The 24936-nt window shown below is 42.9% G+C and overlaps 1 protein-coding gene across 1 annotated transcript in view; it reads left to right on the top strand.

The window, feature by feature from the left end:
• GABRR1 (gamma-aminobutyric acid type A receptor subunit rho1) overlaps nt 1–24936 on the top strand; it is a 70497-nt gene that overhangs the window by 37944 nt on the left and 7617 nt on the right. The window contains exons 4-7 of the mRNA XM_074948102.1: nt 2277–2344; nt 8621–8844; nt 20954–21036; nt 23132–23272. Coding sequence (XP_074804203.1) covers nt 2277–2344; nt 8621–8844; nt 20954–21036; nt 23132–23272 — 516 coding nt within the window. The remainder of the gene's footprint in view (nt 1–2276; nt 2345–8620; nt 8845–20953; nt 21037–23131; nt 23273–24936) is intronic.

Here is a 24936-nt window from a genome sequence, read left to right as displayed (position 1 = left end):
AGTTAATAAAACATAATTCAATACTACCCAGACGTTTAATTGTCTCATGATAAATTAACTCTGCTTTCTGGAGAGGACTAGGCTCAGGACTAAAAGAGAAGAACAACAAGTGCTAGGGCGATGAGTGAAATAGATACAAAAAAGAAGGTGATGTTTACACAATAATAGGGACACATTATAATAATAATATTTTGCATTACTGTAGCACTGGCCATTTGAGTATCTCAACTGCTTTATAAACATTAATGTTCAAGGGCCTGGTCTAAAACCCAGTGAAGTCATTGAGAGTCTTTCTACTGACTTTAATGGGCTTTGGATCAGGCCCAAAGTCCCCCAATGTGCCTGTGAGGTAGGTAGATACCATCATCATTTTGAACTAGCAGTGATGAGGTGGAGGGACACATTTCCTCACTTCTACTCCTGGGCTTCAGCTTCTGAACCCATCCTTCATCTTCTAATCATGCCATAGAATTATCTGCTAGCAGCAGAAGATTCTGAGAGGGTGAAATAGGTATTTTACGGTATTTTAAGTTTATCCTTCACCCCAAAGTTGTGTGTGTGGGGGGGAATTTCAGATAACTTTTTTGAGAGTGATAAAAAGTAAGAGTGTAGCTTCTGACTTTCACTGGCAGTTAAGAAAAAGAAGCAGCATCTTGCAGTAGGTCAGTTTTCACTGCTTCACTTTTAAATGCACTCAGTTTCCGAGTGAGTGTCACAGGACTGAATCTCAGCTCCTGAAGGGCTCCTAAACTATGGCAGACTCTTGTCAGATGGGTTGGAGGAGGTGACATCCATACACGAACGGAGATTGTGCAGTCTTGCCCCCTGTCTTTCCACAGCCAGGCCGTAAGCAACACCAGCGCTCCACAATAAAGCAGAAGTAGGAGAGGAATGATGCAAAGCAGACTTAGGATATGTCTTCTACACCAGGGGTTCTCAAACTGTCGTCTGTGGACCACCAATGGTCCGCGAGTTCCATTCAGGTGGTCCGCAGATAGTTCCCTCTAGGGTGCGTGCCTGGGCGGCTGCACACAAGAGAATGAAGGGCCACCCACCTAATTAGTGGAGCCGTGCAGGTGTGGCTCCATTAATTAGGTGCCTGGACCCTGGAGAAGATACACATGTAAGGTGAGGTGGTGACCTTGGGGGGAATAAGGGGTAGGTGGGAGGGGGAAGTGGGGTGAGAAGAGGGGGTGGGGGGAATTTGGGATGTGCAGGGCTGTGGTGGGCAGAGAAAGAGGTGACTTTCCCCAGCTCCAGGGCTGCGGCTGCTGTGGAGAGACCCCCCTCCTTCCCAGCATCAGCTCTGTGGCTGCCGTGGAGGGGGTTAGGTTTGCTTAACAACATTACTCAGGAGTGTGGATTTTTCACACCCCTGAGCGATGTAGCTGGGCAGACCTGGCTTTTTAAGTGTAGACCTGGCTTGAGTGGGGGTCAAAGATCTGGCTCTGTGTTCTTTATTGTATCGTTTGCAATACATCAGCAATTAAATGATGTTTGCAAACCTGAGGCTTTTTGCTATTCAAAGGGACTATACACGGTATACAGTTAACATGTCCAAATGTTTAAATTAAAAAAAACCAAAACACTATAGTTCATTGGGGGTGGGGAAACCTCATAGGAATTGCCATACTAATCAGACCAAGGTTCCATCTAGTCCTATGCTCTGTCTCTGACAATGCTCAGTATCAGATGCTTCAGAAACCCCACTGTGGACAATTATGGAACAATATGTATGTGGGTTTAATAAAGGCTAGTGGACTAGTTCCATATTTCAATGGTATAAATATTCTCATACATTTACCGAAAATCATCCTATGATATTGAGTTTTCTCCTGTGTAGAACATAGGATAGAGCTTACCAGGTGGCATGTATTTTAGAATTACTTATGGCTGTGGTGTCTTTTTGTTTGTTTGTTTTTGTTATCTGGGAGGAGGGGTTGGGGGGGGGGGTGTTGTGAATTGGTTGGTTGGTTTTTTGCATATTTTAAATAAATTGTAAACTGATCTGTTGCAATATAAAATATTAATGATTGTTTTAAGGAGTTACTCATTTAAAGTAATCTGCTAGAGGATGATTGAGTAATGGATCAGTCTAAATACTGTTATAATGATCATTTTGGTATGAATTCTAATCTCTTTAAACGGTTTACTGTGGTTTCTATTCCAGACAGAGCAGACATTTTCCTCTATCCTTTTCAGTGCATTTTAGCCTCAAGGGTTAATTTGTGGCATCAAAATACATATTTTTAAAAAATTCTTCTCTTTTTTTGCAGGCCCTGCAATTCCTGTGGGAGTAGATGTACAAGTTGAGAGTCTGGATAGTATTTCAGAGGTGGATATGGTAAGTTTCTGTCTGACAACTAATGTAAATGATCTCAAACTACTGTTCCAGCACTGTAATGTCATGCAGAACAGAAGAAGAAGGAATGGCAGCTAAGATTATACGCTCTTTTCCATAGAACATTTGTTATTCTCGAGAACAATACTGTGCTCCCACAAAACCAAGGATTTTGGTTGCTATGTGAAAGTGATGGAGGTTGGTGATTAGAAACTGCTAGGAAAAACCACAAGTATGTCAACTTTATAGCACAGCTCTTTACCTTGAGGTAGCAAAATTCTGTGGAGTTATGTATAATTTGCCCCAGCTGCTCACTTTTCACCACAAAATACCATTGGAAATTAGGGGATTTTCTGAGGAGTTATTTTAAATAAATTATACATAATGATAGACCCTATGAACAGTGCAAGACAAGAGGAGATAAAAACTAGAGTTAGAGATGAGCTCAAACTGCAACATTAGCATTTGGATCAAGATTTTGAATCTTTTCAAAATTCAGGGCTTTTCAGGCCCATCTAGTTAGATCTTTGCAGGTTCTGGAATAGAAAAGCTTTTCAACCCTGTTAAACTTTTTTTTCATTTCTTAGAAAATAATTCATTTGACTAAAGGAAAAAAAAATTCCAAAATGTTTCAATACTCCAAAAGGTGGAATTTCAATCAAAGAGGATGCTTCATCCATCTCTTGGGTTGACAGACAGAAAAAAGAAACATCCAACTTCTTAATAGAATTTCTTATGCTTCAGGATTTCTGATCCTCATGAAGAGTTTTTATGGGTTTTTTTTAATAAGTCATGTAGCTTTCTCCCCACCTGGGCCCTTGCAGCATTGCCAGCTCTCACTGTATTTGGTTGTGTTGGTGTTAAAGCCCCACTTCCTGGAGTCAAGTGATTACATAATAATCTCAGCTTTCATTTTGCTAAAAAAGTAAGTTTCTAGCCCTCATAGTTGATAAGAAATCTTGAATATCTGACCAGAGTGCACCCGAAAGTCTCAAAATCGAGAAGGCAAAAAAACCCAAAACAATGCTGCATTTATTCATGTTGTTTTCAGTGTTAGTCTAGCCAAGTTGGTCCCAGGATATTTGAAAGACAAAGTGGGTGAGGTAATATCTTTTATTGGACCAACTTCTGTTGGTGAGAGAGACAAGCTTTCAAGCTTACACATAACTCTTCTTTGACCTGAAAAAGAGCTCTATGTATCTTGAAAGCTTGTCTCTCTCACCAACAGAAGTTGGCCCAGTAGAAGATATTACCTCACCCACCTTGTCTCACACATTTATCTCATGGTTTTTGAAGGAAATCTCAGGGTTTTTGCGGGCCTGACTCAATTTTTGAATGCTTGGGATTGACAATGCTGCCACTGCTCCTGACACTGGCCCCCCAAATTAATTGGTTCTCTAGTAAGGAGGAAAGACTGTCCTTTCTAAATATCAATATCCACAGTATGACATTTGATGACTGACTAATGTATAACATCAGAGGCCCTGACATGGCTATATGCATTGTATGTGGTCTCATGACACCACAGTAAACAGCATCATGCTACATGTCCAGCCACATGGCAAAATACTTCGCTATTAGCAAAATAACAGTGAATGGGGTTTAAACTTTGTTATTGATTCTTGTATTTGATCTTGTGCTTTATATATACAAAAAACACAACATTGCAAGAACTTTGTTTTTTAAATAGACATCAACTAAACTTTGAGTTTGCACTAGATTTAAACTATGGGAGACAAGTAAAGTAAGTTTTATTTCTCTCCTGCATTCAGACTTTTTTATTTTTTTTACTGTAAAGTGGCAAAAAAAGAAGACATTTTGAAACTCTTTAGGACGTCACAATTCAGAAGATTTGTCCAATTCACCCCAAATTGTGCAGGAAAAAAACCCTACATTGGGCCCTGATTTGGAGACTAATTTGGCTTTGTTGTGAGTTTGTTTCATTTGGGGGCGGGGGGGTTGTCAGGCAAAATCAGGCTGTAATAAAACTTAGAAACTCAGTTGCATCCATAACTGCAGAGCATCACTCCATAATAATTAAAACATGATATTTTGCAGCATCTACAAATGTATCCATTTATGCAAAAAACTTTTGGAATGAGCTCCTGTCTGGAAAATGAACATCTGTTAATATATTATTGCTAAAATGAGATCAGAGCCTTATTAGGGGGTCAAAGAAAAAAGGTTTTCTTACATCCATTTTCTTAAAGCATATATAAGAAAAAGACCTGAACTATAGCTTCTTAGATGAGAATGGACCAAAAGATGAAGGAAGAGCTACAGGGTTATGAGGGACAAGAATGTCAAATTGATGTATTGTGTGTAAAACATTTCATAAGTTATAGTGGTCCTCAGTTTAACTTAATAGCATAAGAAATAATTAATAATCTCTATTGGAGTTACTAAAAGAAAACAGATTAAAAACAGGTTTTGATGTTACAGAAGAACCCAACAATTCTGGGATAAAATCCAAACAATTAAAAAAAAATCCAGTTTTTTTGACTTTGTGTCTCAGCTGTCAATTCACTTTTATCACATGTCCACAAGCCAACTGAGTTTCTCTCAGTACAATAGGGTACTATATATTCCCTCATAAAATAGTGCTGGCTTGTTCTTAACCCACAAAGGACCTACTGCCACATCCAGAGTCGCTTTCCAGGCACACTTTTATTTTGCAAACATAAGCTAAGCACACAAAAAAGTGCCACCCTAGGCTATAGCTTCCAGGGGATTTTCCCTTTTGCATCTTTCAGTCCCACCTGCCTCAGGTGCTACTGCAGGATTCTTCTGTGTTCGGTTAACTGAGCACTGCCTTCTAGGGCTTTCTCCTCAGCAGGTTCCCACTACCTCTCCTCCCCTCCCAGGGGACTCTGGCAGCTTCTTGTGGGGGACCCAGACCCCAACTCCCATTACCCTCCTCTGCCACCATCCTTCCTTACTGACTGCCTGGCTCTATGCAGACCCAGGTGCTGCCCTGCCCTTTTAATTGGCAAAACTGGGAGCACCTGTTCTAGCACAGGGGTGCTGGACCTGCTTCATATATAGGGGCCAGCCACCCTGCAACATATTTGGTTTCACAGTAAAGCCCTGATCCTGAAAACCTTTATGCACATGCCTAACTTTAGGTACCTGAGTAATCCCCTGGAGGTCAGTGAGACTGCGTACTAGCTTAAAATTAAACACAAGTGTAAGAGCTTGTGGGCTCAAGGTTGTGAAGGATATAACCAAGCCAAAAAAGATGGAACAAATCTCAGATCGAGCAGAAGTTCTGTCTTTTGAAAAGGTACCAAATGATGCAACAAATAAAATAGAAACCAATTGAAATTTATTAAATATTTTTGGATGTTTTTCTACATTTTCAAATATATTGATTTAAATTACAACACAGAATACAAAGTGCACAGTGTTCACTTTATATTATTATTTTTATTACAAATATTTGCACCATAATAATGATAAACAAAAGAAATAGTATTTTTCAATTCACCTCGTACAAGTATTGTAATGCAATCTCTTTATTTTGCAAGTGCAACTTACAAATGTAAATTTTTTTTTGTTACATAACTGCACTCAAAAACAAAACAATATAAAACTTTAGAGCCTAGAAGTCCACTCAGTCCTACTTCTTATTCAGCCAATCACTAAGACAAACAATTTTGTTACATTTACAGGAGATAATGCTGCCAGCTTCTTATTTACAATGTTACCTGAAAGTGAGAACAGGCGTTTGCATGGCACTTTTGTAGCCAGCATTGCAAGGTATTTACGTGCCAGATATGCTACACATTATTATGCCCCTTCATGCTTCGGCCACCATTCCAGAGGACATGCTTCCATGCTGATGACACTTGTTAAAAAAATGCATTAATTAAATTTTGACAGAAGCCCCGGGGGGTGAATAATATGTCTCCTGCTCTGTTTTACCCGTATTCTGCCATGTATTTCGTATTATATCAGTCTCTGATGATGACCCAGAACATGTTGCTCGTTTTAAGAACACTTTCACTGCAAATTTGACAAAATGCAAAGAAAATACCAATGTGAAATTTCTAAAGATAGCTACAGCACTCAACCCAAGGTTTAAGAATGTGAAGTGCCTTCCAAAATCTGAGAGAGACGAGGTGTAGAGTATGCTTTCAGAAGTCTGAAAAGAGCAACACTCTGATGCAGAAACTATAGAATCCGAACCACCAAAAAAAGAAAATCAACCTTCTGCTGGTAGCACCTGACTCAGATGACGAAAATGACCATGCGTCAGTCTGCACTACTTTGGATCGTTATCGAGCAGAACCCATCATCAGCATCGACGCATGTCCTCTGGAATGGTGGCTGTTTTACACTGTTTTATTTTTGAATGCAATTATTTTTGTACATAATTCTACATTTGTAAGTTCAACTTTCATGATAAAGAGATTGCACTACAATACTTGTATGAGGTGAATTGAAAAATACTATTTCTTTTGTTTTTTGCAGCACAAATATTTGTAATCAAAAATAAATATAAAGTGAGCATTGTGCACTTTGTATTCTGTGTTGTAATCAAAATCAATATATTTGAAAATGTAGAAAACGTCCAAAAATATTTAAATAAATGGTATTCTATTATTGTTTAACCGTGCAATTAATCGCGATTAATTTTTTTAATTGCTTGACAGACCTAATAGAAACAATTCCCACACTAGGCCGAAGTCTTTTAAGTCTAGAGAAGTAGAAATGTAACAATAAAAAATAAGACCAAAAAATTCCACAATTTTGGCCAGACCCTCATCTGGGGTAAATCAGTGTCGGCAATTTACACTAGCTCAGGATCTGGCCTCTTATATATTTTTTTTAATCTTAAAATGAAAGAGAGGAAATATATCCAACAAAATAATTGGAGGCCCTAAAATTTGGACTCTACAATGTTTTACACACATGAAAGTTCTCGCATCTTGCCACTAAGCCATGTTTTGGAGGGTTTCTGTTTGCATGTTTCAAAAAGACAGTAACAATCTTCCTCATGCATAGGGTCCCATCTGCAGCCTGCCTGCACAGGGCTCTGCATCAGACTGCATATGCTCTTTGCACAGCCTTTTGTTTTTTGATTTGCCCCTTGTCTCTTGACGAAATTTAGAAAAGGCTCCCACATTTCACTGCCCTCTCCCAATTTATTCTCCGGCACAGGCTGATGGCTCAGATTGCAGTCCTGTGCATGGGAGTTACTCCACTGGCTGGCTGCATGAAGACCCATTGTAAGAGCAAGAATGGAAGGCGGATGGTTTCTAGGAGCCACATGCTTCTTTTTTTTATCAGCCACAGGAATGCGAGGTGGGGGGAGGGAGGATCTAGAGTCATGTAGCTATCTCCACCCCACTGCCTTCACCTTCCATCAGTGCATTAGTGTGTTTATCCTCTAGGGGGCTACCCTACAGACCGAGAAACACTCTGTGTGTAAGTATAATATATATTTTATAAATGAATTTTCCATTTGGAGGGTCTTTGGTTTCTGAACTACATAAGTTCATTAGCTCTAATGAAAAATGGACCACAGTTAATCAGTCTTTAGGAGTTAAAGGAGAGCAAGTTACTTCAGTGGGGCAGGATTGGGTGCTGAACTTGTAGTTCATAAAGGAAAAAGACATTCCTGAAAATAAACACAGCTGGAGTATTGTGTCCAGATCTGGGCATCACATTTTAAGAAAGATGTAGACAAATTGGAGAGAGTCCCTAGGAGAGCAACAAAAATGATAAAAGATTTAGGAAGCCTGCCCTGTGAAGAAAAGTTTAAAAACTGGGCATGTTTAGTCATGAGAAAAGAAGACTGAGGGAGAAACCTGATAACACTCTTCAAATATATTAAGGAGTGTTAATAAAGAGGAGGGTGATCAACTGTTCTCCATGTCCACTGATGGTAGTATAAGAAGTAATGGGCTTAATCTGCAGCAAGGGAGATTTAGGTTAAATGTTGGGAAAAACTTGTCCAACTATTAGGATAGTTAAGTATTGGAATAGGCTTCCAAGGGAGATTGTGCACTCCCCATCATTGGAGGCTTTTAAGAATAGGTTAGACAAACACCTGTCAGAGATGGTCTAGGATACGTGGTCCTGCCTCTGTGCAGGGGCTGGTCTAGATAACCTCTCAAGGTCCCTTCCAGCCCTACATTGCTATGATTCTATTATTATTCCTATTTAAATTAGGTTGGATATATTTATATACTGTTGGTGCTACATGCAGTGAAATGTTCTTTCCAAAGAATAAATCATAATGTGAAACCTGTTTCTTTCATTGGTTACTTTCAGGACTTCACCATGACCCTTTATCTGAGACACTACTGGAAAGATGAAAGACTGTCCTTCCCAAGCACCAACAACCAAAGCATGACATTTGATGGCAGGCTAGTGAAAAAAATTTGGGTTCCTGACATGTTCTTTGTACATTCCAAGCGCTCCTTTATCCATGACACCACCACTGACAACGTCATGCTACGGGTCCAGCCAGATGGGAAGGTACTTTATAGCCTCAGGTAAAGTTGCATTCCAATGTTAGTTATTAGTGAAATGACAATGAAAGGGATTAAACTGATTCTTGTATTTTACTTTGTAAAGCTTATACGCACACACACACACACATACACAAATCAACCGATAAATCACTGAACATCACAATAAAGCATTTCAAAATATATCCATTATAGTCTCATAAAGCATTAAAGTGTATGGAGAGGCAGAGTGGTTTAGTAATGTAAATACAGGACTGAGAGTCAGGATTTGAACTCTGTTCACAAGACTATTGCCACTGACTTGGTGGCTTTAGGTGTTCGCTGCTTATTGCCCTCCCCCCAACCAGTGCAATTTCCCCACAACCTGTCTCCCTGTGCATGCAGTCTATTGAGAGCTGCCTCTCTCTACAGCCCCTCCAGCAGCCAATCTCCCCTATTGTAGTGGTTCCCAATCAGTGGCTCCCTATGGGGAGCCGCAAGCAGGTTTCAGGAGGTCCAACAAGCAGGGCTGGCATTAGACTTGCTAGGGCTCAGGGCCGAAAGCTGAAGACCCACCGCATGGGGCTGAAGCCTGGAGCCCTGAGCCCCGCCACCCAGGTCTGAAGCCGAAGCCTGAGCAACTTAGCTCTGTGGCGCCCCGGGCAATTGCCCTGCTTGCTATCTCCTAATGCTGGCCCTGGCTTTTATATGCAGAAAAACAGTTGTTGTGGCACATGTGGGCCGTGGTGTTTTTATAGCACGTTGGGAGGGCCTCAGAAAGACAAAGGTTGAGAACCCCTGCACCCCTTGGAACTCTACCAGTTCTGGGGCCTTTTTGGCCCTCCAATACCTATGGATGGTGGGGAGCAGGATTTGGCTCATAGAATTCTATGTAGGGACTTCCCCAGAAGAGTTGATCATGTTAGTTTAAGAACAGCCATACTGGGTCAGACCAATGGTCAGTATAGCCCAATAACCTGTCTTCTGACAGTGGCTGGTGCCAGATCTTCACAGGGAATGAACAAAACAGGGCAGTTTATCAAGTGATCCATCTCCTGTCATCCAGTCCCCGCTTCTGGCAGTCAGAGGTTTAGGGACACTCAGACCATAGGGTTGCATCCCTGACCATCCAACCCTCCATGAGCTTATCTAATTCTTTTTTTAACCCAGTTATCCTTTTGGCCTTTACAGCATCCCCTGGCAATGAGTTCCACAGGCTGACTGTGCACAGTGTGAAGTAGTACTTTCTTATGTTTGTTTTAAACCTGCTGCCTATTAGTTTCATTGGGTGACTCCTGTTGCTTGTGTTATGTGAAGGTGTAAATAAAACTTTTTCTCCACACCATTCACAATCTTATAGTCCTCTATAATACACCCCTTAGTCACTTCTTTTCCAAACTAAATAGTCCCAGTCTTTTTAATCTCTCCTCATGTAGAAGCTGTTCCATATCCTTAATCATTTTTGTTGCCCTTCTCTGTACTTTTTCCAATTCTAATATATATTTTTTCAGAGATTGGGTGAGCAAACCTGCATAATAATGTCATTACAATATTTTGTGTCTTATTATCTATCCTTTTCCTAATGGTTCTTAACATTCTGTTAGCTTTCTTGACTGCTGCTGCACATCGAGCAGATGTTTTGAGAGAACTATCCACAGTGACTTCAAAATCTCTTTCTTGAGTGGTAACAGCTTATTTAGACCCCATCATTTTGTATGTATAGTTGGGATTATGTTTTCCAATGTGCATTACTTTGCATTTATCAACATTGAATTTCATCTGCCATTTTCTTGCCCAGTCACCCAGTTTTGTGAGATCCCTTAGTAACTCTTCACAGTCAGCTTTGCACTTAACTATCTTGCACAGTTTTGTATCATCTGCAAATTTTGCCACCTCACTGTTTACCCCCCTTTCCAGATCATTCATGAATATGTTGAACAGCACTGGTCCCAGTACAGATCCTCAGGGGACACTGCTTTTACTCTCTCCACTGTGAAAACTGACCTTTTATTCCTACCTGTTGTTTCCTATCTTTCCACGAGAGGACCTTCCCTCTTATACCATGAGAGTTTAGTTTGCTTAAGAACCTTTGTTGAGGGACCTTGTCAAAGATTTTCTGAAAGTCCAAGTATACTATATCCATGGGATCATCCGTGTCCATATGTTTGTTGACCCCCTCAAATAATTATAATATTTACTTGTCTGCCTGCATGTGATGTAATTGAAGTGCACTCTGTTTTGTTTGACTGTTTCTCTTCAGTTCCTACTTGTACTTTATCAAGTTCCCATTGCAGTGCCAGCTGGATTGTGAGCTGATAAGGCAGATTTAAATACTGCTGTCCCTCCAGCAGTGCCCCATTTCCTAGTGTGCTTGATCCTCTCCTAAAACAAATGGGGAAACAGAAACAGAAAAATACAAAGAGCAGTTCCTTTGATAGCTCACCAAGAAAAGAAAAAGCAAGCCATGGTCTCTGAAGGATATTCCCAGGACAGCAAGCCAAACCAGGGGTAAACTAAGTGTGACAGGTTGGATCACAGAAACCCCCCGGGAGCTGCCACCTGATGTGCCAAGACTACTTCTGCTCCTGCTTTCCTGCCCTGGCAGCTTGCGACTTCAGTGCCCTGCCTGGTTTGAGCCAGACCCGCTAGCCTGCTGCAAACCCAGACCCAGGTCTGAACCATGTCCCTTAACAGCTGTAGGCTTAACTGAAAGCAGCTTACAGAAGTGTGCCTGCCTTTAACACTCAGATGCCCAACTCCCAGTGGGGTCCAAACCGTAAATAAATCCGTTTTACCCTGTATAAAGCTTAGGGTGTACAGGGTAAAGTGTATTTTACCCTGTATGCACAGCTGTTTGCTTCCCCAAGTATTAATACATACTCTGGGCTAATTAATAAGTAAAAAGTGATTTTATTAAATACAGAAAGTAGGATTTAAGTGGTTCCAAGTAGTAACAGACAGAACAAAGTGAATTACCAAACAAAATAAAATAAAACACGCAAGTCTATGTCTAATCAAACTGAATACAGATAAAATCCTCACCAGTTCCAGTAAACTCTCTTTTACAGACTAGTCTCTTTCTAGTCTGGGTCCAGCAATCACTCACACCCCCTGTAGATACTGTCCTTTGTTCCGGTTTCTTTCAGGTATCCTTGGGGGTGGAGAGGCTATCTCCTTAGCCAGCTGAAGACAAAATGGAGGGGTCTCCCACGGGCTTAAATAGACTTTCTCTTGTGGGTGGAGACCCCTCCTCTCTCCTAGCAAGTTCAGCTCCAAGATGGAGTTCTGGAGTCACCTGGGCAAGTCACATGTCCATGCATGACTCACAGTTTTTACAGACTGAAGCCACTGCCCACATGGTATTTTGAATGTCTCCAGGAAGACTTCTTATGTGGATTAGAGCATTCCAAGATGCATTGTTCCTTAAGTGATTCTTGATTGGACACTTAACTTTGCGAAATCCTTTCTCCAGGAACTGACTAAATGCTCTACTAAGGTTATTTAGAAATCAAGCCAGTACACGGCCAATATTCGTAACTTTGAATACAAAAATGATACATGCATACAAATAGGATTAATAGATTCAGTAGATCATAACCTTTACATAGATATGTTACATGGCATATGTAGCATAGAACATATTCCAGTTATGTCATATATAATCAGAAGCATATTTCCATAAAGCCTTATGGGGGGCACCATCACACTAAGGAAACAAGAGAATCTCAGGGCATTATACAATGTCACCTTGATGATTGGTCCATCAGCCCTCACAGAGAGAGCACCGATCACAACATGTCATTCGTGTTGTTCTATCCAGTTCTTCAGCCACCTGCTGGCCAGGCATCTGATCACTAGACTGTGAACTCTGTAACCAGGATATATAGCTACAAAAGGGCCTGGCTCCCACTGACTCAAGATTATAGCTGGAACAACTCAAATATGTCACTTACTTAGAAATTAATAATAAGCGCATCATAATAGAATAGAATGTGAATAGAAACTCCTGAAAATAATTATGATAATCTAGCCTTGAAAAGACAAAGAATTGATTAGTAGTTCAAAATTGATTTTTCTCAGCAATGGTCACAGCCTGACAAAGTTTCATAGATGAAACAGAAGTCTGAATAAAGGACCTAAGATCCTTGACCATCAGTAAATCTGAGGATAGTATTGTGATGGGTTTCCCCTGGGGTGCCAACTGGAACTGGGGTACCGCTGAGCCCTCCGATTTACCAGCATGGGATCCCTTTCACACGGTGCTGCTGTGACAAGCTGAAGACCTGCTCCTGGTCCTACACTTCCACCAGCATTCACACAGGCAGGGACACACCCAGCTGAAGTTACATGCAGGCTTTATGACCAGCCACTACATGAACCAACAATAGAGAGGCTATAACCAAGATAACCACTATCTCCCCAGGCACACACCCCCACTCTGGAATATAAACCCCAAATTATACCATCTTGTGCTGCACAGGAAACTGTACAGCATAAACTCATGGAGTTCGCCCCTCCCTCAGTGTGAAGAGGAAATGCAACAGCCCCCTGAACTAAGATTCCAAAGCACTTCATTCCAAACTAACTGATTTAGATTAAAACATAAAATAAATTTATTAACTACAAAAGATAGATTTTAAGTGATTATAAGTGATAGCAAACTGATCAGAGCAGATTACCTAGTAAATGCAAACTAAGTTTAACATACTCAGAATATAGGATTTGAATTAACAGTCTCTCACCCTGACTGATGATATAAGCAGGTTGCAGATTCTTAAGGCACAAGTTACACTTGCTTTGCAGCTTGGAATCCCCAGGTTTTTCATACATAGGCTAGAAATCCCTTTAGCCTGGGCCCAGCACTTCCCCCAGTTCAGTCTTTGTTCCTCAGGGGTTTCCAGGAATCCTCTTGTGTGGGGAGTGAAGAACAACAGCTGATGTCACTCCCTTCCTTATATAGCTTTAGCATATGGTGGGAACCCTTAGTCCCAAACTCAGTTTATGGAAAAACATGGACATCCCAAGATGGAGTTCAGAGTCATGTGGCCTTGCATACCTTGCTGAGTCATAGCAACCATTACTTCCCGGCTGTCTGAAATGTTCACAGGAAGGTTTAATTATTCCAGGGACCATTGTCTTTGCTGATGGGCCATCAGCACTGTTTGGCTTCTTCATTGTTGTACCAGAAAGGTTAATTGTGGGTGTCACCCAGAGTAAGCACATTTGAAATACAGATACATAGTCAATATTTCTATCTTTAGATACAAAAATGATACATGCATACAAATAGGATAATCATATTCAGCAAATCATAACTTTTCCAATGACACCTCACATGACCCATCTTGTACAACACACATCATAATTATGCCATAATCATATCATATTAATATTAATAAAATATTAATAATTCTGTGAAGAATATGGGGTGCAGTGTCACAAATATAACTCCTGATTTATTTTATTTTATTTTTTGTATGTGGAGATAGAATCAGTGAAATAATCAAGTGAGTGAGCAGCATTCAGCAGTCTCTGACAGAGACAATAATCAGTACGTCTGTCTTTCCTGACTTCAGCTTCAGGATGTTATGGGACAGATATTGCCAAATGACGCATAAAGAACTGGTCAGAGATAAAATTGCTGTAGGATACTCTGATTTAAGAATAATGTGAATAGGTATTATCTATATAGCTATGAAAGTGCAGATTATATCTCTCAGAAGGACATTACATTAAAAGGAAGCAGAATCTGACAAATACTAGTTCAGTGAGACTGCCATGAAGTAGCATGATAGATGTAATTTAAACCATGCCAGGTTTGACAATCTGGGATGCAGTCCAGACCAGTGAGGGCTTTGTTACCCCTGCTATGCAACCTTGGGTGCCTCAATGCTTCGCTCTTATAGCTTCCAACTTGGATTTTTCACAATCAACCTGCCAGCATGCAGGTCACATCCTGAGTATCTCTGTGTAGCCACAGCCGTGGTCCAGCAACTCTGGCCTCAGCAGCCTGTCAGCAACACACCAGCCACACTCTGACTTCCACCAGCCTTGGTGATTATTTGCCAGTGGTGCAAGTAGAAATAATTTCTTGAGGGTACGCTGCACTCATGGGAGGGACACAAAGCGGGGGCACGTGACCTCTCCCACGTGACCCCACCATATGAATCCTCCCAACCCCACCCCAGCCTGAGCCCCTGCACTCTCCCTGTCCCCTCCCCATGATCCGCATCCATCCCATGTTACCTGGGGGGGGGAGGGGGGCTCTGTCCTCCTCCCACTGCACAGGAGACTTCTGCTGTACAGATCCCAGGCAGGAGGACTCAGGAGACGCAGCTGTGGGCCAGGCTGGGGGTGGTACAGCTGCACAGGCGGAGCTTCTGGCATGGAGCTGCCAGGCGGCCCCAAGTTATGGTCCTTTCCCCACTGCGGTCCTGGGAGATCAAGGCTCTCCAGAACCACAGCGGCAAAAGGAGAAGAAGAACGTGGGGTTGCCTGGCAGCCCCATGTTCTGCTCCTTTCCCCGCTGCGGTTCCCAGCGGGGAACGGAGCAGAATACCGGCAGCTCCTCCACCCCCAGCCCCACCACCCCCAGCCCCGTCCTCCGGTGGCTCTGCTCTACAGACAGAGGAGACGCAGCTCCGTATAAGGGCTGGGGGTGGGGTTAGGGACAGGCTCCTCCTCCGTCTTTCCAGTATGCCGTACCAGCTATAAATAATTTACTGGTACGGTGTACTGGACTATACCACTGTACTTGCACCACTGCTATTTGCAGGGTGAACCCAACACACTCCGAGGCCCAGATTTCCCCCCCCAAAAAACCATGAGTTTTGCACTGTCCAGCCTTCTCCTGGACATTGCTCCTGTAAGGGGATCAGTACACAACAGCTTGCCACCTTAAATGGAGTTACCCAAACAATTCACCACACTGGTTAAACTTTGCTTAAAGAACAAAACAAGTTTATTTAACCACAAAGAGATGACTTGTACTCACTTACAAGCTATGAGCCATTAAAGTCAGAAATGGTTACAAGACAAATAAAGACAAAATGCTTCCTAAACTTAACAAACTAGACTTGGTTCAAGGTGACGTTCTTACTACACGTTTTCAGTACATTGCTGACCAAACTCTCAGGCTAGGATCTGCTTTCCAAAGTCTATAGACAGTTTCTTTTGTCTTCTTAGGTGAAAAAGAGAGATGAATAGGGAGAGATAACCTGGGGTTGTTTTGCCCCTCACTTGTATCATGCAGTCACCCTTTGAAATGCGTTTTCCTGAGAGTGACCCCTAGATAAAGTTCTTTCCAGCTGAGAGCAAGGAGACATGGAATCTGTTGTCCGAAGGAGACTTCATGCTGTTTCTTTTCACCTGTGTATGGTGAAATGCAGATTTTCTTAGTTTTCTTTCTTCCTCCTCTCACTGTCTGAGGATTCTGTTTACAGCTTATATGCAAATTGAGGTAAACACACACCCATTTGTTTAAGACAGACCTGCTTGACCAGTTCAACCATAACAGGGCTATGTCAGTTTGAACATATGCCTTTAACATCATACAGGGTGATTTCGTTACTTTACACATAATGTTTCTACATAGGGTTCATCATGATATTATTGACCAGTGAGCTATTGGTTTTCAAATGATACCTCACTAGCTATATTTTGTACAAAGATTATTACAATAGTATGTAGAGTGTGAATAAAGGGGTGCATTCGATCTTGCCAGGTTATCCAGCTAGTCCAACTATGGATGGTAAGCTAACAAAGGAAATACCAAAAGTCCTGAGAAACGCAAAGAGACTAAAAATTACAATGCTTACTTGGCAGCCATTGGTAAATCAATATCTATCCTCAGTAATGCAGTCTGTATTGTGGTGAGTGCTAGAGTTTGACTGGGATTTTTCAGACATGCCAAAATGTACAAGATGCATGTGTAACTGATTTTTAATATTTTTTCCAATACCTTTGGCAGAAAACATAATTTGAAACCTGATGAAAATTTGAAAGCTCCCCTACTGTCAAAAATGCTTTCTCCACTTGCCAGAGCAGGCAAGAATAGGATGTAAAGAACATGTTGTATTTCTGTATCACTTAGTAATACCTGTCACAGACACTTGAGAAAAAGTCCCCTGTCAATGAGAGGTTTGGCTGCCTAAGGAGTACAGGATCTGTGTTTAAGCATATTTGAGAAACTCCAATCCCACCACACATAGAAACTCACACAATTTACAAGCTTTAGTTATAACCACCCTACACAAAAATAGTATTACACCTTTTAAATGGCAAACTAAATAGTAAAATGGATTATTATTATTGTTTCCAGTAGCACCGGCAACATGCTGGGCACTTGATAAACACTGAAGAAAAGAGATTAATACTATTAAAATTAAAAGCACTGTAAAATGTTTTGTTTAGCGATTAGTCTGAATTTATACCGCATATTCAAACTCAGGTTCTGAATTCTCTGGATCTAAACATCTTATCTCTATACTGCATCAAAACAAAATCCCAGATCCACACACTCCTAAATGAGGTGGTTTTAAATCCAGACCTCAGTTCAATCAGAACTTTCCCAGATTTCGTAGTGTTTGGATTCGGTCCATTATTATGGAGGTGCCTGAGCAACTCTATAGGTAAGGTTGCATTGAGATTTGCACTTTGAGCAGGACTAGAAGGGGAGAAGGACAAGATGGCTGAGTTGAGAAGTGGGGGGAGGAATATTTGTTTTTAAAATTAAACCCAATAAACAACCATATAAGTGTTAAGCTGACTGCCTAGCACTACCCTGATCACTTTACTTGTATATACATCCTTCACCAAATTTTGACTTTGTAAGAATCTTCACTCTTTGGGGCCAGAACTGTGTCTTCATCTGTGTATGGAAAGCACCTGTCACATTTTAGGCAGCACCACAAGCTAAATAAGAAATCTGAGCACACCACTTGCTTTCAAAGAGTAACAAACACAAATGAGTGACATCAATGGAAATACAAAAGTGACTAGAGATTAATAACATAAGGGTTTACAAGAGCAGGCTCAGTTATCTAATTGTTGACTTTCTTTAAACTTGTTACGGTTCATAGATTGTTCTCACACTATAATCTATAAAATTGTTCCCATTTATTTTCCCACTGCCTTTGTTTATATCAGTTGGGTTCATAATTACTTGATGCTTCTTGTGCAAAAACACAAAACTAGCCTGTTAAGAAATAAAATAATGAGTTGTTCTTAGCAAGGCCAGAGCTTTTGGTTTATAAGGTGGAGCATTTCAATGTATTTTCTTTTCAAACAAACTTAGTAGGACTAGAGGTATTACCTGTGCCCGCTAGTGGATGATATAAATGATAGCTCGTTAGACTGTGATAACGCTGATAACATTTCACAGCACACGGATGTACTTCATCAGTAACACCAGTGGTGTAATGATGCAAGTGGTGCAGCTCAGGGCCCATGAGAGTATTGAGATCCAAGCAGAGGGGCTTCTGGGGAAGAGCAGGGTTGCTGGGGCAAAAGAGGGCAGCTGGGATGGGGGGGGTCCCTCCAGCAGGGGTGACCCTGGCGTGAGCAATTGGCAAGGATGGCTGGAGAAGGTATGGTGAGATCGCAGTGCTGGTGGATGCATGGGGGCACGTGGGGTCCCTGGATACAGAAGACACAGCCCCCCTAGAGACAGAATGCAAGCAGAAGCATCAACCATTTTGCATGGAGCAGGAGAGGGGGACAGCTGAGGTAGCTAGACCAAAGCTGCGGGGAGGGGCGTTGGAACAGAACTGGGTGGAGCTGGGGGCTGGCTCGGTGCTGTTGAGGTGGGGGAATGGATTAGAGCGGAGGTTGGGGGCCTGGATCAGGACTAGGGGGATAGGGGAGGGGAAGGTTGGAGATGAGCAGAAGGGGACCGAGGGGAGGAGCTGGGGGAAGGTTTGTGAGAGCCTGAAATGGGGCTGGGGGGTAGACCAGGATGGGTGGGGGGGAACAGAAGGGGAGCTAAAAGAGCCTGGAGGGGAGATTGGATTAAGGCTGGGGAGCTGAGGGCTGGACTGGAGGCTGAAGGAAGGTTTGAAGGAGAGCTGGGAGGGGTGGATCAGAACTGGAAAGTGTTAGAAGAAAAAGCAGGTTGACCCAGAGGCGGATATGAGGACGGGCTTCTTTATTGCAATACTTGTTCCCCTGGACCCTATTGTCCAGTAAGCCCTGAATTAGTTACAGCACATTCTTTTTATTTGTGAGTATGTACACGCCGACATCCGTTACAACACCCCCAAAGCCCTTAGTATGTAATAAAAACACCCATTTTGTTAGTAAACCCACCCTCTTTATTGTGCACAGCATTACACAGGCATTTTACCTTGAAAATATATTTCTTTGCAACAATTTGTTGCCACAAATCTCCCTGGTCAGCAATTCTTAGGGGAGGGAGGAAGAGGCCATAAGCCAGGGCTTGTTTATGTAGCTGGAAAAGGAAGGGAGGAGGAGATAACACTGCTTTACTCAAAAGGTATCTTTTAGATCCCTACATTTCTTATGTAGCTGCAAAACTTATCAATTCTCACAAGCAATAGGGAAGGGCAAAATATGGCATCTTATTTATTAAACAAAGAACTACAGCCTTCTTATGCCTTTGTCCCCTAATGTCATGTCAGCACATTAGCAGCTCCCCAGGTCTCTACTTAACCCATACATATCCCAACAGAAAGGAGAAAAGTCTGGAGGGTAGCTAGGTGGGAGTTGGGGGATGAGAGGACTGGATTGGGGCTATGGGAGAACTGAGCAGGAGCTGGGGTGGGGGGGCAGTGGGGCTGGACTGGAGCTATGAAGGAAACTGCCGTGGAGCTAGGCAGGAGCTAGGGGTTGGGGTAGATGTACTGGGGCTGTGGAGGAGCTGGAGGGGGACAGATTTCAGAATTGGAAAAGGGCCCCACATACCTATTCTTGTACCAAGGCCCCGTTACACCACTGCATAATGTGATAGACATGGCTATTTCCCGCAATATCTGTGGGAGATCCTACTAAATTACATTTAAATAGCTTTGGAGTCCATTGTATTAAAAATGCAAAATGTATATATTATTGTGGGATTGTATGTAACTTCTCCAGCAGGGAGATGTGGCCAGTGTAAACCCTGGGGAAGTGTTATGAGCTTCAAAGGACTATTTTAAACAACGTACTAGACAAAAAGGAACTTTTGAGACAAGCACAGTAGAGTGAGTTTCCTAAGAAATACCTGGGGGGAGGTAAATGAAAATTCCGACCTACCAGACCCAGCCCTTTGAGGCTATGCCCAGAGGAGAAAACCGTTGTCTGACTGATTACCTATCACAATCTCTATCAAAGTCCCCAGCTATAAAAAGGAAAGGCCAACCTATGATTGTGGGTTCTTGTTCTGAGCAAAAGCTGTTATGAACTTATGACCATAGACAAACCCCTGGATGTTGTTTGAAGGACAGAATCCTACCAGAGCCCTTGCTGAAGTTGGGGTGAACTCTGATAAATTTATTAGCATGTTTGTAGGTTCTGGTATTGTTTTTAATGTTTTCTCTATAATGCTTTCACCTTAAGAATAAATATGCTTGCTTAGAAAGGGCTGCATGTTACCTTATAACTGTGGGCAATTATGATGTTTTTAGCCACTGAGGAGAAAACATAGCAGGCCTGGTTAGGCCATGCTGACTTGCTGGGGAATTCACAGTATAGGAAGGTACCTGTGCAGCCTTGAAATACCCTGGTCAGGAGGGAGAGAGACATGGGTCTCCACCTAAGAGAGGTGATGACTGAGAAGCCGGAGCCTAGAGTGAGTGTCTTGCTGTACCATGATTGGGAAATACAGGTGTAGTTGCCCTGAACGGTGACACATAGGATGGCCAATGCATTGATGGTATCTGACTATCAATAAACTATTCTTTACAACTGGAAAGCAGCTGGCAAAGCTGGCATTCTCTGAAAAGAGATACTTGGCATTTCAAGTGGGCAGAAGTTGGGCTAATAGCATTATTTTTTTCCCTTTTAATTCAACCCCTGGTAATATGTGGGCCTATTCAAATATGTAGGGGCTATATTTTATTTCATACAAAACTAACTTGCAGTTTTGTTTGTTTTTCCTTTACCATTTTTCAGTCATGAAAGAGAGGAAAGTTTTTAAACACGTATTTTTCATTTCTAGGGTCACAGTAACTGCAATGTGCAACATGGATTTCAGTCGCTTCCCCCTGGACACACAGACGTGTTCGCTGGAAATTGAAAGTTGTAAGTAAACAGGATACATATGTAGACCAAGATTTTCAAATATGGGAGCCTAAAATTAGGCTCCTAAATTCATGTCAGGCACCTAAGTAAATGGCCTGTTTTTCAGAAGTGCAGAACAACCTGCAACTCTGACCAAAGTCAACAAACTGAAAACAACTGGGAAAGCTTTTCCTCTGCCCTCTTTCAGTTACAATAATCGAAGGTGTGGTTTGCCTCAGATAATCACACTGCACTGTACTACTCAACAAATAAATCAATGTACCTGATATGCGTCACGAATTTAGCCAGAGTACATAATAAAGATACATCCAAATTCGCATCCTCATGGAGCTCCTTTTTCTAAATCTGACCTAACTTCGAAAGTCCTGGCTTTCATACATATATATTTTTAAACAACTATATCCTATTAACATATTTTTCCCCTTGCATTGTTAATAAGCATTTACAACCTTAATGCTGCTTTAACAGTTGTTTTTGGGCTTGGGATGGGGTTTTGTTTTGTCTTTTTTCTGGGAATAACTAACCCTGGTATACAACCCAAGACTAGACAACTAAATGTAATTGGAACACAAGGAAAGAGGTGATTATTATGCCCCACAGCAGTCACCATAACTCTCTGCAAGATGCAGGGCTAAGGCATCTTGAAATCAAACTATGTTACCACTTTTTTCACCCAAGCAACTAGTCCAATTCTGGGGCCTTGAGGATGTTCCAGTTGAGAGTAGAAATGGATGGAGGCTGGTATTTTATTTGATGCAGTCTTGTTTATTTACAAGATGTATACAAAGTCCTTCTTCTCCGTATACAGGAGGAACCAAAACAAGGGAATAGCTTCTTTGTTTCCAGCCCCAACCCTCTTTAGCCCACCCTAGACTCAAAAGCTCTTTCTAGGCATGCTCAAGGGTCACATCATGTTTGAAGACTCCTGCTTGGCTTTCTTGCTCTGCCTTAGCCCTGGTCTACACTGGCAGGGAGGATCGATCTAAGTTATGCAACTTCAGCTACGTGAATAACGTAGCTGAAGTCGACATACTTAGATCGACATACCATGGTGTCTTCACCGCAGTGAGTCGACTGCTGCCGCTCCCCCGTCGACTCCACCTGTGCCTCTCGCAGCGGTGGAGTACAGGAGTCCACGGGAGAGAGCTCGGGGATCGATTTATTGTGTCTAGACTAGACGTGATAAATCAACTGCCACTGGATTGATACCTGCCCGCCGATCCGGTGGGCAGTGTAGACATACCCTCAGTCTCGGTTTCTTGTCTGCCCCCTCAGCTAGACTTTTTCCACACCCACAGACTCACTCACCCACCTGGTAAGAACAGGAGGGAACCCTCTGCCTCCCTGGTGTTAGTGTGTGGCCAGACTCCATTAGGCCTTAAGTGTTTCTTACAACCATTTTAAATGAAGGGTGCATTCACACAGCAGTTTCAACAAGGTTTTAACTCAACTTATAACAAGGCATAAACCAGCTCATAACAATAACCAGAATGATCCTTTACCATAATTATGGCTCTGTGTTTGTCACGGAGGTCACAGAAGTCACAGGGCTGCCCAAGCAGCTGGCCTTGGGGACCACCCAAGTAACAGCCAGTGTGGCTGGCCCCAGGGACTGCCTGAGTGGCTGGAGCAGTCGCTGCTCCAGCAGCCCCCAGCAGCTGGTGCCACTGACCCCCCCCAGCAGCAGCCCCCCCCAGCAGCAGCCCCTGGATGTGCCCTCCCTCCACCCACAGCAGCGGGCCCCGGCTTGGCCTTCCCCAGATACCCCTCCCAGTAACACCCCCCAAAATTCAGTCAGGGGTATTTATAGTATAAGTCATGGACAGGTCACCAGCCATGAATTTTTGTTTATTGCCCGTGACCTCTCCATGACTTTTACTAAAAATACCCATGACTAAATCGTAGCCCTAACCATAATCACATGCACAATCATCCATGACCATCACTAATACTGGATCAAACTGGCAGAAAATCTGCTGTTTCCGCCAAAGCTTTTATACCTACCTTTGAAGACATATTGACCCATTCTGAACTGTAGACTCAATACTATCTGGTATAATTGCACTGCACCAAAGATTTACTCCTACTTTCCTAGATGCCTACACTGAAGATGATCTAATGCTGTACTGGAAGAATGGGAATGATTCCCTAAAAACAGATGAGAGGATATCGCTATCCCAGTTCCTTATACAGGAGTTTCACACCACCACAAAGCTTGCCTTTTACAGCAGTACAGGTAAGTGAATGTTGCTAAAGTTGTGAAATTATAATAGATTTTTGCTTTCTCCCCTCCCTCCCCAATCAGATGAGATCAACTTTACCTCTGCCTTAAGAGATAGACTGGTATGTTTTTTACAGTGCAAAAAACTGGGGCCCATAAAAACTACCCTTGAATTGGCCACAAAGGACTCACTAGCAAATAGTCCAAGGCATTCCCTTTCTCACAAGGGCTGAAGCATAGGCAAAGTTCATGAGGAATTGCAAACTTGGACTTAATTATTTGTTCATCACTGTGACAGGGTGTACCAGGCCCACGGTCCTACCACACCCCGCCCCAGGAAAGGGAGCAGAAAAGGTGAGTTCTGAAGGCTGCCTCAAGAGGCTGCAGGGAACAGCCAATCAGAGACCAGCAGTCTCTGCCTCAGTGACCTGAGTGATTCCCTTCTGCATTCCTACACTCTTCATGGGGTGGATCTGCTGAGCTGTGAGTCTTCACTGTTTCTGGTGTCAGCTCTGGTGCCCCTAGCGATAGGGATTTGCACCATCAGACATGCTCTTCTCATCTATCTTATCCTTGGGGTCCCTGCCTTTCCTCTTGCAGCAAAACCTTTTTACATGGCCCACCACTCCACAATAAAAGCAATTAAGCCTTGCCCTTCCTCGCTCATTCACCCCAGGGCAAGCCCCTTCTTAAATGCTCATAACATCTCCACGGCTGGGCTTCAGGCCTCCAGCCTGGTAACCCCCAAGCATCTCTGTATCCACTCCTACTGTCTGGAGTGGGTCTCTTGCCATCGATGTTGTGCTGCAAACTGAGTGTCCTGCTGTTTCTGCTGGTTCTCCAACAGCTGCATCAGCAGGGCTTGGGTCCGCTGCTTCTGCGGCATAGTGGCTACCTGCTGCTGCTGCCTGCCACTACCAGGCGGATCACCTCTTCCATTGTAGTACCTCTTGTTTTCAGGGGTTGGGCCAAAAGGATCCCACTCTCGTACCACTTGTGATGGGGCCCACTCACCTCACATGAGCTCATACCATCATGTGTGTGTGTGCCTGCACTCCCCCTCTAGCTGCACCTGGCAGTTAACTTCTCTGGCAGGTTTCCAGTGACTCAGCCATCCATCCAAGTCACACACAGTCCATGTGTGAAACAAACACACAAAACAGACCCCTTCCAGGTGATCCAACAGGGCCTACCTCTGTGCCCTCAGTACAATCTTTGTAGCCCTATCCCTGGGCTCGAGCCTCAATCCGTTCAACAGAGCTTATCAGAGTGCCCTCCGCTGGTGTCAGCCTGCAGCCCCGTCCTTGGGTTCAATCCTCAACCAGTCCAACAAGGCCTATTGCAGTACCTTGGTTATAGCCCCTCCTGGGTTAGCCTTCAAACTGTCTCTCACGCCTTCTGGGCTCTCTCTCAAATTGTCCCTGCTCTGGTATGGAGCAGTGCCCCCAGGGCTTCCTCCCTGGAGATTCTTCATAAGCCACTTCCCTAGTGGCTGGTGGAGGGGGACCTGGGCCCGCCCAGTACTCCAGGTCCTGACCCAGGGACTCTGTAAGTAGCAGCTGCCTGCTACATCCCTTTACTAATTGCTGCGTTTTCCTGGGCCACTTCCCCACAGCCCCAGTATCTTCACCCTTATCTCAGGGCTGAAGTTTTTCTTGAGTCCATGCAACCAGCCAGGA

Source organism: Natator depressus, chromosome 3 (assembly GCF_965152275.1).
Source record: "Natator depressus isolate rNatDep1 chromosome 3, rNatDep2.hap1, whole genome shotgun sequence".
Lineage (NCBI taxonomy): Eukaryota > Metazoa > Chordata > Testudines > Cheloniidae > Natator > Natator depressus.
The sequence above is the reverse complement of the archived record's forward strand: the minus strand, read 5'-3'. Positions and strand labels throughout refer to the sequence as shown.